Source organism: Schistocerca piceifrons, chromosome 2 (assembly GCF_021461385.2).
Source record: "Schistocerca piceifrons isolate TAMUIC-IGC-003096 chromosome 2, iqSchPice1.1, whole genome shotgun sequence".
Lineage (NCBI taxonomy): Eukaryota > Metazoa > Arthropoda > Insecta > Orthoptera > Acrididae > Schistocerca > Schistocerca piceifrons.
Genome location: NC_060139.1, coordinates 12,716,667 through 12,733,093, shown reverse-complemented (window position 1 = coordinate 12,733,093; position 16,427 = coordinate 12,716,667). Strand labels below are relative to the sequence as shown.

At 38.5% G+C, this 16,427-nt stretch overlaps 1 protein-coding gene across 1 annotated transcript in view; it reads left to right on the top strand.

Annotated features, from left to right (window-relative positions):
- The window catches only part of LOC124778010 (UDP-glucosyltransferase 2-like), a 58,603-nt gene extending 43,948 nt beyond the window's left edge, over positions 1-14,655 (top strand). The window contains exon 6 of the mRNA XM_047253585.1: positions 14,370-14,655. Within this exon, the coding sequence (XP_047109541.1) occupies positions 14,370-14,655 (286 nt within the window). The remainder of the gene's footprint in view (positions 1-14,369) is intronic.
- Positions 14,656-16,427: the final 1,772 nt, after the last annotated feature.

Genomic DNA, 16,427 nt, shown 5'->3' with positions numbered 1-16,427 from the left:
CATCATGGTGTGGGGAGCGATCTCCTACACTGGCCGTACACCACTGGTGATCGTCGAGGGGACACTGAATAGTGCACGGTACATCCAAACCGTCATCGAACCCATCGTTCTACCATTCCTAGACCGGCAAGGGAACTTGCTGTTCCAACAGGACAATGCACGTCCGCATGTATCCCGTGCCACCCAATGTGCTCTAGAAGGTGTAAGTCAACTACCCTGGCCAGCAAGATCTCCGGATCTGTCCCCCATTGAGCATGTTTGGGACTGGATGAAGCGTCGTCTCACGCGGTCTGCACGTTCAGCACGAACGCCAGGTGGAAACGGCATGGCAAGCCGTTCCACAGGACTACATCCAGCATCTCTACGATCGTCTCCATGGGAGAATAGCAGCCTGCATTGCTGCGAAAGGTGGATATACACTGTACTAGTGCCGACATTGTGCATGCTCTGTTGCCTGTGTCTATGTGCCTGTGGTTCTGTCAGTGTGATCATGTGATGTATCTGACCCCAGGAATGTGTCAATAAAGTTTCCCCTTCCTGGGACAATGAATTCACGGTGTTCTTATTTCAATTTCCAGGAGTGTATTATTAGCTAAAGGAAGACTATTGCATGTTCAAAAAGACCTAATAATGTCTCTCAGTAAGGACCTGAAATATTTCATAATACTTTCAGATTATGGGAAATGTATGTGGTTCCTATTCTATTAACCAATCATCATAAAGTGATGCATTATCATAGGAACATGAGACAGTTGAATCATAACTAAACAAATCACCTATTATCTTCCATGTATACAGGGAGACTTTTCCATTCATGTACAAACACTGCTTGAAGAAAGTACAGATTCCTTGGGGATGAACATCACTCTTCAAGTTTCTGTTTGCCTAATGGCTCCACGAGTAACTAGCATCCAAGTATTTCATAAAAAAAAACAATGTTCAGAAAATGTTGTCAACAAACTGCAGCTGTGAAAGAGCAGCCACACTGGAGACTTCCCTGTTCATGTTGACAGTATGCAGCAGATACAAGTAGATAAAAACATCAGGTTCCAGCTCAGTTTTTGGTAAGGAAAAGAAGCTCACTGACTCACTAATTCGTTTGTTTTCTAACAAAAACGTATACAGATTCTGCCTTTTTATCCGCTGTCGTCCAAATCTCAGATCTAAATACATTTTTCTCTATTATGTTCACTTATTACAAAATATCTTTTTCATAAAAAAGGTGAATGTAAGAAAATATGTATGTTCTGTTCCTTACCCAAATTTTTTTAAATTCTTTCTTCTTCAGCAGCCATAAGATTGATATGAAATATAGATTTTTCATAATTTTTTTTAATGTTCTCTTGACTACAGTTCTACCACAACCACATGTTATATTTCAGAATTCTTTTCCTTTTTACCTTCTTTACATGTACTACAATATCCATCTGTTCGATAATTGTATTTATGAACTCATTAACATTCTTTTTATTCAGACAGTCACCCCACTTCCTTAGGTGCTTGGTGTAGTAATGATTATAAAATTTGATAGGAAACTTTTTTTTTAATTTCACAGAGTACATTCTAAATCATGAAATCCTTCATAATTATTTTTAAGACTCTTCACTCCTTTCTACCTCAATTATATATTGTATTCTTCAAAAAATTGAAGATCCCAATTAATAATTGTTTTTAAATATCTATTAGGTATAATAATTTTAAATTCACTATCGAGCTCCAAATATTTTTTCCATACCTGGTGGGTAAATGTTCATAACCAGTAATATAACATAAATCATTTACTTGCAACATGCTAATCTTGTTATACAAATTAAAATTGCTAACACTGTTGAGCTCTTTCAGAAATTTTGTGTTTTTTGCTTCAAATCAAATTCATCATTCTCTATCGTTCTCTATTGTTAGACAAAAAAATCTTTATAATGTTCTAAACTTATACTGTATTTAATAACACATTTTTATATCCTTTAAAATTTTTCTCTTCCTTTTCATCAATTTTATGAGCTTACAATTTTTATCTCAAAACATAGAATTCTCTCACTATTTTTCCATTACATTTGTCTTCCATTTCTCTTAAAACTTTCTTGTTTATGTGTGCAATACCATAAATAATATCTGTCGAATAATCACTTTTATCAAAGAAATCAATCATTGATATCATGTCTTCACAGAAATCTTCAATATGTGTATTGTAGATTTGACTGACCATATATTGATAACACAACATAATATTTTCACCAATTTAGGTTTCATTATTCTATAGTGAAAAATCACACATCAGTTCTTGAGATGAATCAAGTATATTCATTACGATGTAGATGGGTTTGTCAAATCTAATTTTAGTTTTATTCATATGATTAGCAAAGATAATTTCATTAAATGCTGTTCTTCCTTTAAAGTTTGGTTTTGATAGAAGTTTATCACATTTCCTCTATCTGACACTATTTTTATATTCAACCTTTTCTAATAATTTCCACTGTCTTAGCAATCACTGAAGTATTCATTAACTTGTAGAAATCTTTTTCAAAATCATTATTCTATTTCATCCTCATTTCTGAATTTAAATCTCTATATTCTTAAACCAGTCACAGTGCTTAAATTTGAAGACTGTGTTTATTTTTGTTATCTTCATTCTTAATGAAAAAATATGTTTTAGGTTTGTGTGGGTGAACTATACAATTATGTTTGTCATTCAAAGTAGTCATTAACAAACTTTCTTCTTTTCCTGGTACAATTTTCTTCCAGGATGAAGTGGAAAGTCTTTATGCAAATCATGGAATTCTGTTGGATATTCGAGATCTACTTCAAATATATTTCCACGTGCACATTCATTGGAAATATCACTTACTTTTCCACAATCAAAAGAATCTGGTTCATCTCATTCAGATCCACCGCATGGTAAATATTGAGTCATTACGTAACCATATAAGTTGTTTGCATCTTAATATGCTAAAAAGTTCGATATATTTTTACATCATAGTCTTTCATATATTTACTATTTTCTTTAACATATCTTTTACAACATTGGGATATCCCTCCTCTTATTCATTTTTCAACCATTTAGATCACATCATAATCATGTTATAAATCAAGTAATATTTAGTCTTTTTTGACATAGGACTCAAAGATAAACAAGGTACAGTTACCATGATGGATCCAAGTCGTATACTTCAATATACATTTTTCTAAAATTTCCAAACATAGCAGCCAACACCAAGACATCACTTTTAATATGTAGATTATGATATTCACCAAGCTTTTTTAAGTTAACCTTTTCCAAAACTATTTTTGCATGTACATAACATTCATTACTTATTTCACAGTAATTCAGATTACTAAATAATTCTTCATTTGCTGCTAATTATGCCACTTCATATTTCTTCCAAATAGCCCATCTAATCATATCGATACACGTTTTTTCCAGTCATTAGATTGAATAATTCTTCCAGGAAAAGTTTTGTAATACTTTTATTTAATCTTTCTTCACCTTTGATACAAGTTTATCCATTGAAGAAGAAATAAATTTAAATGTATCGATAAATCTCAAATTGATATTTTCTGTCTCCTTATCAAAACTAATGCGTCTATCTTTTTTATTAGGTATTAAACCTATCTCTTTTTTCTCATAACCAATTTGTTTTATAAAAGGATGTGAAACATATCCTGATAAATTCTGTAAAGGTCATCTATCTCAATTTTTCTTCAGGTGTTAACAGTTTCATTTCTTCATTTTCAGAATAAATTCTTCTGATGTCTTCTACTTTCTGTTTTATACAATCAATGATTTGTATGACAATTTGGTCCCTTATATACAACAGGATTTGTATAATGTCCTTTAATGTGCTTGATACAAAAACAGAATCGACTTGGTTTACGTTTTTGGTATTTAAATGAGAATGAATTCTTTGGATTTGGTTAATAGTATGCTTTCAAAATCAGAATAAATAACAAATGAAACTTTTTGTGTATGATGACAATTTTTAAAATATACCTGTGAATCACTGTCTCATTTTTACTTTCAATGGGGTGTTAATGTTGTTCATATGCGATTATCTAATTCTTCTTTACTATTGAATTGGAGGAAACACAAATTACAAATAAATTTTACAGTTTCATATTTATTATTTTGACACTAGATAATTTTCTTATATAACAATAGTGCAAATTAGTTCTCTCCTTGAAAAAAAGGAGATTTACATGTTTCTCTTTTTTATATTTCGTAACTTTTAATAGATGCACTTGCTATTTTTCACCAAATGAATAAAAAATAGCAGATACGTTCATTTTACTCTCAGTTTTTGGAATATGACCAACCACTAGTGGAAATTCAAAATATTCAATTTTCTGATCAAATTCATCGCCAATATTTTATATTTACTAACTCTTTCTCATTTTTATCTGCAGGGTATAATTCAGATTTTATAGACCACAGAAAACATTTCTGATAATTGTTTCTTCATTTATACATGACCTTTTATTTTTATTTTATTTGATAATTCATTGTAAGATGATTCAGTCACTGAAACCTACCTGTTAATTCCCAATTATAAACCAATAATTCTATGTAATGTCCATAATTAGTCATGTACTTGAAAGTACCCATTATTAATAAAATATGTTTGTCAATCATAAATTATTAACTAACTCTCTATGATCTGTGATACTATACTTTCTATCTGGAACTTGATTTTCATAATATTTGTATTTGTTCACATGTTGTTTAAACATTACTTCCAATCGACAATGTATTTTTAGATTCTTTTTTCAGTTTTCATAATTTTCGGTATAAGTGCAGTTTAGAAATTTTCTCCTTGGTTTATCATCTTTAGTTTCATAAATTTCATCATCAAAATGAACTAACTGTTTCCAAAAGTTCCATCTTGCATCAGCTAAAGCAGATGTTTGTGACTTCATGTCTCATAATAAATTTAATTGATCGGATTTATTTAATTTATAATAACCTCTTAAACTAATTCTTTTATAATATTCACGAAGCTCAACAACCATTAATTTCTTCATTTTAGTCTTCTACCTCTTAAGAGTAAAATTTAAGAGATTTCTAAAAAGCTAATATTTCAACAGTCGACCAGTGCAATTACATATTTAATAGGTATATTAAAATAAGTATGAGATGATTGTCCTTTCTTATTTTTCATAAATTCTGAAATAAATTTGTCACATTCACTGTGATGTTTATGTGAAGGATCTCTGTAAAGCAAACTTAAATCTTTAGGGGTCCTCTTTCACCACACAAAATTTCGGACAAATCCCCGACCCCACGGTCGTGCCGTCTCTTTGTCAGATGCCGGCGTCTTGCTCAGAAGGCGTCCGCTTTGTTTCTCCGCAGGGAGAGGAGAGGGCGCTCTATTTGACTGTCGCTTGTCTAGGCTGCCAGATCAAGACTGCAATTTGTAAGCCCGGTACACCTGTAAAAGGTCGCAACACGGCGCACTCGCCCTGTTTGGGGCCACGTGTGATAATGTTGCTTAGGAACAGACAAAGGGTTTAACCTCGCACATTATCGATAGCAACCAACGTGGCTTACAGATAGTTTATTTAACACTTTCATTTTACATCGCCTTTGATAACATTTTCGTATCTGATAGAAAAAAATGCGAATGTAGCTGTAAAATTAGAAACAGGTACTAAAGACAGTCTTGTAAATTAATATAACTAATATCTTGTTTCATGTTTAAATATCTTACTATCTGCTGCAATATAAAAAAAAAAAAAACATTGTGATTTTTTATGATGCCGTCTATTGGCGAACCATTCCTTTCTTTTAGTGATCTACACCTACATCTACATCCATACTCCGCAAGCCACCTGACGGTGCGTGGCGGAGGGTACCTTGAGTACCTCTATCGGTTCTCCCTTCTATTTCAGTCTCGTATTGTTCGTGGAAAGAAGGATTGTCGGTATGCTTCTGTGTGGGCTCTAATCTCTCTGATTTTATCCTCATGGTCTCTTCGCGAGATATACGTAGGAGCTAGCAATATACTGCTTGACTCTTCGTTGAAGGTATGTTCTCGAAACTTTAACAAAAGCCCGTACCGAGCTACTGAGTGCCTCTCCTACAGAGTCTTCCACTGGAGTTTATCTGTCATCTCCTTAACGTTTTCGCGATTACTAAATGATCCTGTAACGAAGCGCGCTGTTCTCCGTTGAGGGCGGGGACCTACGAGTAGCTCGGAATCTTGACGATTTAACGGGCCAATTGGACAGAACTTGGCATGATTTTCTTCAGAAAGATAATTCTATCAGTCAGTACCGTGCCGAATAATTGCTTCCAAAAATAAGAGGCAGAGGTGGCCCAACACGTCACTGACTAGCTCTATTTCTGAAGTTCTTCTTCTTGCATAAATAATCCATACTTTTCTGAAATTATAATTGTCGGCACATGTTTGTCTGTATGTCCACCGATTTCTATCCCGTACGGATAATTCTTTCGTGGTGTCTTTTTTTGTCTTCTACTTAATTTTAAGACGTTAACAGTCACATGTGTGAGGGGTTCAGAAAGGTCTTTCTCGCACAGTTCTTGGAACGGAGAAAGACTCAAATACGTTTCTCTGCTATAAGGGTACAGCTTAACAAAAGCACCCGATACATTACAGTTCTGAATGGAATCAATAGCCGAGTTTGTGGATTCGTTAGTCACAAGATAGCATTAGTACCACATCCAAATTGAGTCGCAAAAAATTGGATGTGTTATGATCAGCCTACTCCGCGGTAGTTCACTTATTGCCGATCATTTTCGTTATGTTTCTTGCAGTAATTTGTAAGTCACTATCACGTGGAAATTCTGGCAATTTTAGTGAGGTTGTTTTTGCACATTCTACACTTTCAGAAATTACCGTAATGTCAATCGTACGCCATTAATGATAACGGCGCAAGAGTAATTCACAAATGAACTTTACGGAACGTTAACTGATGACTGAATTTCAGTTACTATAAGCATTAGTTCATCTTTTCAGGTAAAATATCTATTTATGGCTAATATACATGTGCATCTGTGATACCAGTAAATACCTTCAAACAAAATCAGCGTTTAGAATTTCAGATCGACGTTGCAAGACAAGATTACTCCTACTAACATAATTTACACAGCGGAAGAAATGCTCTAATACCGTGACCATCGAACTTTTTTGCTTAAGAGACAATACTGACATTGTAGTTCGACACCTTGGGTCGAATAGGAAGGGACGGAGAGGTGAAAGAGGCCACCCGAAGAGAAATTCAGCTTTCACCGAAACCAAACTGTGACTATTGCAGTAGCTTCCCACTTACACATTTTCAATCTACATACTGTAAGGTATCACAATAAATATTCTTACACGGAAAATGAAATAATGTACTGGAACTAGATGATTTTTTTCTGAAGGCTTACACAGTGACCAATTTTCAGTACTTATGTGGGTTCACTGGCGGGTGCCATCGCAACAGGATCCGATGTTTGTTTTTCTAATTTCTGGGCACATTTTCCTCGCCTCTCCATGCCCCACTATCTGAAAGAATGCCAGTCTCCTGCAGAAGACCATTTTCAGTCGGACTTTTGTATTAGGCAAATTATAACAGGACAGAGACAGTTTTAAACAATATAACTGCCTTCATTCATTGCACTGTATTGCAACAGCCTTAATATTGTTTCATATTACATGCTAGAAATATGTACCACATTTGAAGCTGATCGTCTCTGTAATCTACGTGCACAAATCTACGTTACTTAGGTTTAACATTTATCACAGCAGCTGATCGGTAATAGATGCGCGTGATCGTGAGTTGTCGGCATTGGAAGACAAACAATAAAATATTTCCCCTCTCATTTCTATTAAGCCCGCAGTGGCCGCGCTACACGCCACTCTGCCCCTGACGTAAGATTTTTTTGTAAATTGGTTACTGATCTCACTCTGAGGGAGTAATAGCGAGTAAAACTGCTAGCGACAGTCCAAAATTCAAACAAACAGCTCTTATATCTGTTTTTCTGGAAGAGTTTTCTATGAACTTCTAATAATTCTTACAATAATATCACATTCCAGCTCTTGAAAACTCCTCAGCAAGATGTTTTCTACCGTCTATACATCGTTTCCATAGAAACGTAAGCTCCAAAACTATGCTCCTGTCCATTATTGCTTCTATCCAGGGCAGTATTGGATGTGTGCCTTCTGAAAAAAAAAGGATTCTTGCCACGTTTTCGTGTTTTTATATAGCTGTGCTTTGCATTTCCTGTCATTTGTATATGGCTTTTCTTTATCATCTTTCGACACTGTGACTGTCAGTGTAGTTGTTTCTCTCTTCTCTTATCTTCGAATTTGGTTACTTGAATTCGCTACTAAGTAGCCCTTAGATTCAATTTCACGACAATATACTCGTTCAGGATTTTCAACCCAAGCAACCGCCTCGTGAAAGTGTGCCACTGGTATCCTCTCTTCTCGCACTTTTGTTCCTGTTCTTAATTGTCCTTTCACATTATTCCTTTACTCCTCGCGAAATATTCCGGGTGAAGACCAGATGAGATATTTTCGAATGTTATTTCTTAGGAGAACGGGACTTCATACGTAAGTCGCCTGAGCAATCTAGTTGTCGCCACGCACGGGTTCGCCACGATATGTCGCGCCTCCGCTGAGCGTAAATACTTAAGATTCTCTGTATTCGTTGACCAGTGCATGCAGACAAGCCTCGTAGATCCTTCTTTTCACCGAGTTGCTAACAGTTACGGAATTTCTCACAACTAATGTACACACATTAGACAGGAGTTGAGGCGCAGCAGTGGCGTCATCATAACGACCGGGAGAGCAGTGTGTTGATTACTCGCCCCTCCTACCGGCATCTTCATCTGAGGATGACACGGCGGTCGGATGTTCCCGATGCGCCATTTGTGGCCCGAAGGCTGAGTGCCGTTCAAACAGGCCTAGGAGGAAACAATATTTTTGAAACTATATTACATTATTACAACCGTAGACGTACAAATGATGACGGCACTGCTGCGCCTCAGCTCCCATCTAACCAGTTAACAATCACTCTGCTTCCTATAACGTTAACGTAGACGTGGAATGAGAACGTTTGTGACTTCATAAGGTGAAGTTTTACGTCATTGAAAAACTGAACAGACGTAGCTGCGAGAAACAGCATTGTGAATCTCTAAGTGCCATATCGTCTGGTTTGTGGTTTGGAACTTGAATGCTTGTTCAAGCCACTGTCACACTGAAACTCTATCTAAAACACGATATTGTGATACGATTTGTTGCAATAGCATATCTCGAAGTAATGTGCCAGTGGTTGATAGTGGTACAATACAGTAAGTGCAATATAAACTTCCCCCCAATGTCTCACTCAATGCGTAATTGCTGTTCGAGTGGCCAAGCATCTCCGAAATATTATCTTGCAATGAAATTTATGAAGAAATGAATTTCACGAAGAGCCCACTTTGAAATTATTCTCCATATGCTTCCTTGTGTCATATAAAGTATTTTGCCTCGTATAAAATGTGTTTCCTATTCGAACAGGCTTGGCAACGGCCTTACCGCAGTGGATACACCGGTTATCGTCAGATTATCGAAGTTAAGCACTGCCAGGGGTGGCCGGCACTTGGATGGGTGACCATCCGGGCCGCCATTCGCTGTTGCCATTTTTCTGGGTGCACTCAGCCTCATGATGCCAACTGAGGAGCTACTCGACCGAACAGTAGCGGCTCCGGCCAAAGAAAACCAACATAACGACCAGGAGAGCAGCGTGCTGATCACTCTCCATCCTACCAGCATCTTCACTGAGGATGACACGGCGGTCGGATGGCCCCGATGCGCCACTTGTGGCCTGAAGGCTGAGTGCCGTTCAAACAGGCCTAGGAGGAAACAATATTTTTGAAGCTATATCTTCTACAACAGAACAAAGTTGAAGAAGAATCAAGACACATTCGTACGATTTGTCGACCTGGGATAAACGATCGACAACTTGAAACAGTGCAAGGTGTTCGAAATTCTGAGGAAAATAGGGGTAAGGTGTAGGAAATGACGCGTCATACAATATGTACAAGAACGAAGAAGGAACAATAACTGTCAAAGAACAACAATGAAGTGCTTAGATTAAAATACATATGAATTTAGTTTTTCGTCCCCACTATCCAATCTATACATCGAAGAAGCTATGTAAAAGAAAGGTTCAAGAGTGGTATTAATTTTCAGGTTGAAAGGATATCAGTGATAACATTCACTGATGACATTGCTGTACTAAGTGAAGAAGAATTACAGGATTTTTTTTGAATGGAATGAACATTATAATGAGTACAGAACACAGATTGAGAGTAAATTTAAGAAATACGAAAGTAGTCAGGAGTAGCAGAAATGACAACAGCATGAAACTTAACAACGGGGTTGATGGTAACGAAGTAAATGAAGGTAACGAACTCTGCTACCTAGGCGGCAAAATAGCTCATGATGGATGGAACAAGATAGGCATAAAAAGCACACTAACATATATAAAATATGTCTACTATTATGAAATATAGCCCTTAATTTCGGGAAGAAATTTCTGAGAATATACACACATCAAAAAAGTTCGGATAGTTCCGGAATCTGTACAGAATATTGGAATAGAGATCAACATAAACATCATTTCCGCCCTTTTTATTGCTCATTAAAAACCACACATTGCACGTTGTACCAACATGCAGGGAAACCTTCAAAGGTGGTGGTCCAGATTGCTGTACACATCGGTACCTCTAATGCCCAGTAGCACGCCCTCTTGCATTGATGCATGCCTAGATTCGTCGTGGCATACTATGCATATGTTCATCGAGGCACTGTTGGTCCAGATTGTCCCACCCCGTAACGGCGATTCCACGTAGATCTCTCAGAGTGATTGGTGCGTCACGTCGTCCAGAAAGAGCCTTTTTCAATCTATCCCAGGCATGTTCGATAGGGTTCATGTCTGAAGAAATGCTGACCACTCTAGTCGAGCGATGTTGTTATCCTGAAGGACGTCATTCACAAGATGTGCACGATGGGGGCGCGAATTGTTGTCCATGAAGGCGAATGCCTCACCAATTTGCTGCCGATATGATTTCTACTATCGGTCGTATGATGGCATTCACGTATCGTACAGTCGTTACGACGCCTTTCATGACCGCCAGCAGCGTACGTCGACCACACATAATGCCACCCCAAAACAGCAGGGAAACTCCACCTTGCTGCACTCGCTGGAAAATGTGCCGAAGGCTTTCAGCATGACTTGATTGCCACCAAAGACGTCTCCACGATTGTCTGATTGAATGCATATGATACACTCATCGGTGAAAAGAATGTTATGTCAATCCTGAGCGGTCCATTAGGCATGTTGGGCCTATCTTTGCCCCGCTCCGTGGTGTCATGGTTGCAAAAATGGACCTCGCCAGGGACCTCGGGAGTGAAGTTGCGCATCATGTGGCCTATTGCGCAGAGTTTGAGTCGTAACACGGCGTCCCGTGACTGCATGAAACGCATTGTTCAACATGGTGGCGTTGCTATCAGGGTTCCTCCGTGCCACAATCCATAGGTAGCAGTAGTAGTCCTTGGGCGGCCTGAGCGAGGCATGTCATCGACAGTTCCTGTCTCTCAGTATCTCCTTCATGTCCGAAACATCGCTTTGGTTCAGTCCGAGATGCCTGGGCATTTCCCCTGTTGAGAGCCCTTCCTGGCACAAAGTAACAATGCGGACACAACCGAACCGCGGTATTGACCGTCTAGGCATGGTTAAACTACAGACAACACGAGTCGTGTACCTCCTTCCTGGTGGAATGACTGGAACTGATCGGCTGTCGGACCCCCTCCGTCTAATAGGCGCTGCTCATGCATGGTTGTTTACATCTTTGGGCGGGTTTAGTGACATATGTGAACAGAGTCCACGTCTATTTCCTGGAGTTCTGGGAACCGGGCTGATGCAAAACTTTTTTTGATGTGTGTATGTTTGGAGCACAGTGTTTTGTAGTGAAATATGCACTGTAGGAAAACCTGAAACAGAAGATAATCGAAGCATTTGAGGTGTGGTGTTACAGAAGAATGATGAAAATTAGGTGCACTGACAAGATAAGGAATGAGCAGGTTATTCGCAGAATTCGTAATGAAAGAAATATGTTGAAAACACCTACAAGAAGAAGGGAAAGTGGATGAGAGATCCGTTAAGATATCAGTAAATAACGTCCATAGTACTAGTGGGGGTGTAGGGGGTAAAAATTATCGAGGGAGACAGAGATCGGAATAGGTCCAGCAAATAATGTATGACGTAGGTTGCAAGTGCTACTGTGAGATAAAATGATTGGTACAGTTGGGATCTGATGCTACAGAAGAATAATGAAAATTAGGTGCACTGATAAGGTAAGGAATGTGCAGGTTATTCGCAGAATTGGTAAAGAAAGAAATATGTGGAAAACATTTAGTAGAAGAAGAACCAGTTAGAAAGTGGTTGGCGACTATATATGAATATTCCTCTATCCGTCTCCGAGTATGAGTAATAGTGATGACGCAGTAGCTTCACTTGTGACATATCGGAACAAATCTCTGTGACTGGATGGCAGATGTAAGGGACAACAGCCACCGGACCTAACGTCGGTCCAATATCACGTTCGGAATCATCTACTAGCTGTTCCTTTCCGACGGTGCGCCAATATTATCACTGGTTTTGATACAGAAAACAGTTTTTCCAGTGACGAGCGTCTGAACACGTCCTTTGTCGTTGATGGAAAGGTGCTATCTGTATTAAACTGCAAGGTATTTTCAGTGTTTCAGACACTTTGCTGCAAACGTTCTCTTTACCTTTAGGTACGAGACATTATGCATTACAATGAAGTCTGTGGTGGAATTTCGTGCCAGACTCCAGTTGAAGTGCCACCTTCGACCGTTGACTAGAAGTCCGGCCCAGGTAAATCGGGCCTACCTCGAAAAGAGATGTCGACTAGGGTCGAATGTGAACGTTAATATGAGGAGAAAACTTCCGAGAATGTATGCCTGCAGCAGAGCATTGTTTGAAAGTGAATCATGCACTGTGAGAAAACCGGAAACTAAGAAAATCGAAGTGTACGAAATATGATACTATAGGAGAATTTTGAAAATTAGGCGGACATAAAGTAGATGATGAGGTTCATCGCAGAATCTGCGAGAAAAGGAGTTTCTGGATGTAACTCACAAGGAGGGGGGGCAGGTTTATAGGACAGGAAATATCTTCCATGGTACTGTGAAACGCCCCTTAGAAAAATTAATGCATTACTGTGCTGATAAACCGCTTACGTTATTTGATTTTTAAACAGCTGAGCAAAACTGAACGTACTCAGACATTTTGCTCTTTACTTATTCTGATCATGACTAAACTGACACACAATATTTTTAGAGCAACACAGTCTGACTTTCAATAATCCCTACAAAAGAATGGCCCTGACTAACAATAACCTATACCATTCATGAATCACTTACCTCACAAAAATCTTCGTTACTCGAATTACTGCAATACAGCGAGCGCCAATACTGCCAGCTAAATAAAAGATTCTAACTAGCTGAAGTCACTAACTACTGACAGGCATGGTTAGCAAATGAAAGATTTTGATAGAGAACACGCCCGGGTTCCCGGGTTCGATTCCCGGCGGAGTCAGGGATTTTCTCTGCCTCGTGATGACTGGGTGTTGCGTGCTGTCCTTAGGTTAGTTAGGTTCAAGTAGTTCTAAGTTCTATGGGACTGATAACCATAGATGTTAAGTCCCATAGTGGTCAGAGCCATTTGAACCATTTGATAGAGAACAAGCAATGTATTTACCTTAATAGCGTTCAAAAGTCATTTTTTCATCCAGTCTTACAAATTTACTGTCTCTGATGGACACACACATCCAGATCATCTGCTTTCAAAACTCCGCCATCTCTCTCCCGATATCCACCACTGCTGGCGGCTCACCTCCAACTGCGCAACGCTACACGCTGTTCACACCCAACACCACAGCACTACGATAGTAAATATTCCAACAATGCAAACCAGCCACAGACTGCACACAGCACAGTCAGTGATTTTCATACAGAGCGCTACGTGGCGTTACCAACATAAAAACCTAAACAGCCTACTTACAACTGGAACGAGTAAATACTGTAGGGATAGATCAAGATTGGAATACTTGCAACAAATAATTTAGGACATAAGTGCTGCTCTGAGATGAAGAGGTTGGCCCTAGAGTCGGGAGACTGATAGGAAGAAAATGAACACAATTACGCTCGGTCGGAAACTACTAAGCTGGCCAACGATCGTATTTCCTTCCTTTTCCCGTCTACGCTTTCATGTTGAGGTGATTAGTAATTTTGTATCGCTGTACGAGAATTTTTTGAATCATCCTTCGACTCTTATCCCATTTTATCTTATTTCCACAGATACGCAGAAAACATGAAGAGACTTTCTGCCGTATACCGCGAGCACAAGGCGGACTCGCTGGAGCGGGCCGTGTGGTGGATCGAGTACGTGATCCGCCACAGGGGGGCCCCACACCTGCGCAGCGCAGCCCTCGACCTGCACTGGTGGCAGCTGCTGCTGCTCGACGTGGTCGCTTTCGTTCTGGTGGTCGTCGCCCTCACACTCTGCCTCGTCTACTTCGTCACGCGGCGGGTAGTTTCCTTCTTCACAGGCAGCAAACAGAAACAGAAGCAGAAAAAACAGTGATGTTCTCCAGACAGTGTTTGAGCAGTCGCTGTATCTCAGCCAAGTTTACTACAGTCCTGAACCTTTAAAGACATTTCTTGGAGAGTGAAATCATGATCTGTGTCAGATGATATATATCGTGCCACTGAAGCACTACTGTCAAATCTGTGCAACACCTTTTCGTGACAGCGGTGGTGCCAATGCAGATAGCTTTTTGCGGTGGAAACAGATTCTAGTCTTCGTTGTTTTCCATAAATCTCACATTTGTGCATCTCTCTTTGTTTTACACTTCTTGTTGTTTGACTATCCGTCTAGTTACAAAAATAAAGAAAATACGTAACCCCTTTTCAGATGCCATTCACAATTATTTCTGTTTCGAAACTGTTGGCATTTCATAAATACACAAGAACCACAGTTTAAATCGTACATTAATTGTAATTTAAAATTATCATACAAGTAAATTTATACTACAGCAACAGTAACATAACAATAGTTATGGAAGACGGCTGAATTATTAACATTTACGTAACTGTTTACATAATAAATGAACTGAGTAGAGATATTGTGTTATATCTGTACCTTACTGTTGGACAAGTATATAGAAAGTGATCTGTAGAGATATTGTCTAGAGAATGCTGAATTTCTCTACTTTGTATCACTATCGAGAGTTGTACCCGCTTTTATTAATAAATTTTTTCATTTTTATATTATCGACTAATACATAATTGAAAAATAGTAAAGTGTTTAAATACTGCATTTAGTAACAGTATACCCCCACCATGCATTGCACTCTTTTCCTAATGTTTCCTACTCGACCTCCAATTAGTCGTCATGCCTGCCTTATCTCTTTGAAACCAACAAAGAATTACGTGATCAGCTACAGTTACTTTTCATTACAGTCACAATTTCGTCGTCTGCACCAGTCTCTCCTGTGACCCAGTTGGTGACTCTCCTATCTGTAATACCGATTCACAACTGCCATCACTTCATTCTCCAATGAGCTACCTACTGTTTTGAATTGTTTTTCGCTTCAAAATTCCATGTCTCACTTCACTGAGTCCAAGACATGATACGTGTGCTGATTAAGAAATTTATGTTGCAGACAAGTGTATAGCTCAGTTTTGTTCAAACACATCGAAAATTTGGTTTTAGAAAATCAGTTTACTACTGGGTGCTTTTAGTTCTGTGGTTAATCTATTTCGTTTCCACGCAGTGTCTCTGTACAGTACAAGTCACCTAAGTACAAACACTCATCACATGAGCTTTGATTTCCCTATGAAACTGCGCCATTATCTAAAGAGCAACGGTAAAGTGTGATCAGGAATCGAAGGTGAGTCCGCTGTATTCTACAAACATTTATTGGTACTTAGTTTGTCTAGTTAAAGCATCTGAAAACTTCCTACAATCCTTTTTAGAGTGATTTTGTGGCTTCCCTTCCATCTCCTTTGCTAACTTCTCCTTCAATTCTGTATTCTGCATTAGCATTATGATGTCTAAGGGAAACTACAAAATTGATCAATACATGCGTTAGCACAGAAACATAGGTCGAATCAGTGCCTGCTTTCTCAAGTGTTCCTATTTAAGATTTCCTTAGGTTGGGTCGACAGCTTTCTAAAATCCACAGAGCTCAGACAAACTCATTGCTATCTAGTGTAACTTCAGTTACGACTTAGACCAGTGGACCGTTTTATAGCAGTAAAATGGTCTAAGTCCAAGATATCCTTGGTCTAATAGAAACCAAATATTTATTCCTATACCATTGGCAGTAATTCTATGGAATATCTGGTGCACTT